The 943-nt window shown below is 62.2% G+C and overlaps 1 protein-coding gene across 1 annotated transcript in view; it reads left to right on the top strand.

The window, feature by feature from the left end:
* Positions 1-943, top strand: part of LOC109310705 (cell death activator CIDE-3-like) — a 3,093-nt gene that overhangs the window by 741 nt on the left and 1,409 nt on the right. Inside the window, 2 exon segments of the mRNA XM_019536012.1 lie at positions 581-658; positions 837-943. The exon segment at positions 837-943 is cut by the window's right edge and continues 113 nt beyond it. Of these exon segments, the coding sequence (XP_019391557.1) occupies positions 606-658; positions 837-943 (160 nt within the window). The 5' untranslated portion in view covers positions 581-605.

Below are 943 nucleotides of genomic sequence, written 5' to 3'. Positions count from 1 at the left end.
TGAGCTGCTTGGTGCGGGGCAAGTGGTGAGTACCGTGCCTGGAGCCCCTTCCTGGGGTGGGCCGAGCCCAGGCAGCCACGGGGTTTGGGGGGAGCGGGGCAGGGTCCTGGAGACCAGGAGCTGCTTGCAGTGTGGCCCTGGGTGGATGCCCCCTTGGTGCAGTGGATCCGGGGAGCAGAGGGTGGCTGAAGAAGGCCCTTGGAGGCATGTGTCTGCTCCCGGACTGGGGTAGGGGGTTAGGGTTGCCAGCTCTGAATCTATTCTGGATGGCTTTTATCCCCTGGTGTAAGGACACAAATGACTGATCTACTGTACTATACTTGGGGGGGGGGGGGGGCAAATGTACATAACTACTGTATTTTTAAAAAAAACCCCTGGACTACCATATAAATTGGATACAATGCTTAATAACTTTAATGATGCCCTATCCTTCATCTCCTGGGTGACGCGGCAGTCTCCTGGGCACTGCAGGGCAATCCTAGAGGGACGGCAGCCCTATGGAGGGTGCTGACCGCTGGACTTTGGGGCGGGGGGTGATGTCGTAGGACCCCCGTCTGGGCTGACCTCATCCTCTCTGCAGACGGAGCGTGCTGATCGCCCCCGAGATGGACTACGCCAAGAGGTCCCTGGGCCTGCTGTCCCCCAGCTCCATCTCCAAGTGCGTGTCTTGGCTCCAGCCCAGGGGAACACTGTCACGTGCCTCCTCCGGATCCCAGGCTGGGGGTGTGGGTGGTGTCTCCCTCCCCCCATGGGGATGGGTCCGTGCCCTGATCCTAGCTCCTTGCAGGGCCAGGGGAGCAGAGCAGCCCCCGCTTGACTGTCTGCTGTCTCCCCAGGTGCGTCTCTGCCAGCGCCTCCGTGACCCAGCAGCTCTTGTCCAGCCCGGCCCCCCGGGCTCGGCCCTTCCGCGTCTGCAACTGGGACCGCAGCCTCCGCAAGGGCA

This window comes from Crocodylus porosus, unplaced genomic scaffold (genome assembly GCF_001723895.1).
Source record: "Crocodylus porosus isolate Cpor-Errol unplaced genomic scaffold, CroPor_comp1, whole genome shotgun sequence".
Lineage (NCBI taxonomy): Eukaryota > Metazoa > Chordata > Crocodylia > Crocodylidae > Crocodylus > Crocodylus porosus.
This window is presented reverse-complemented; position numbering and strand designations above follow the sequence as displayed.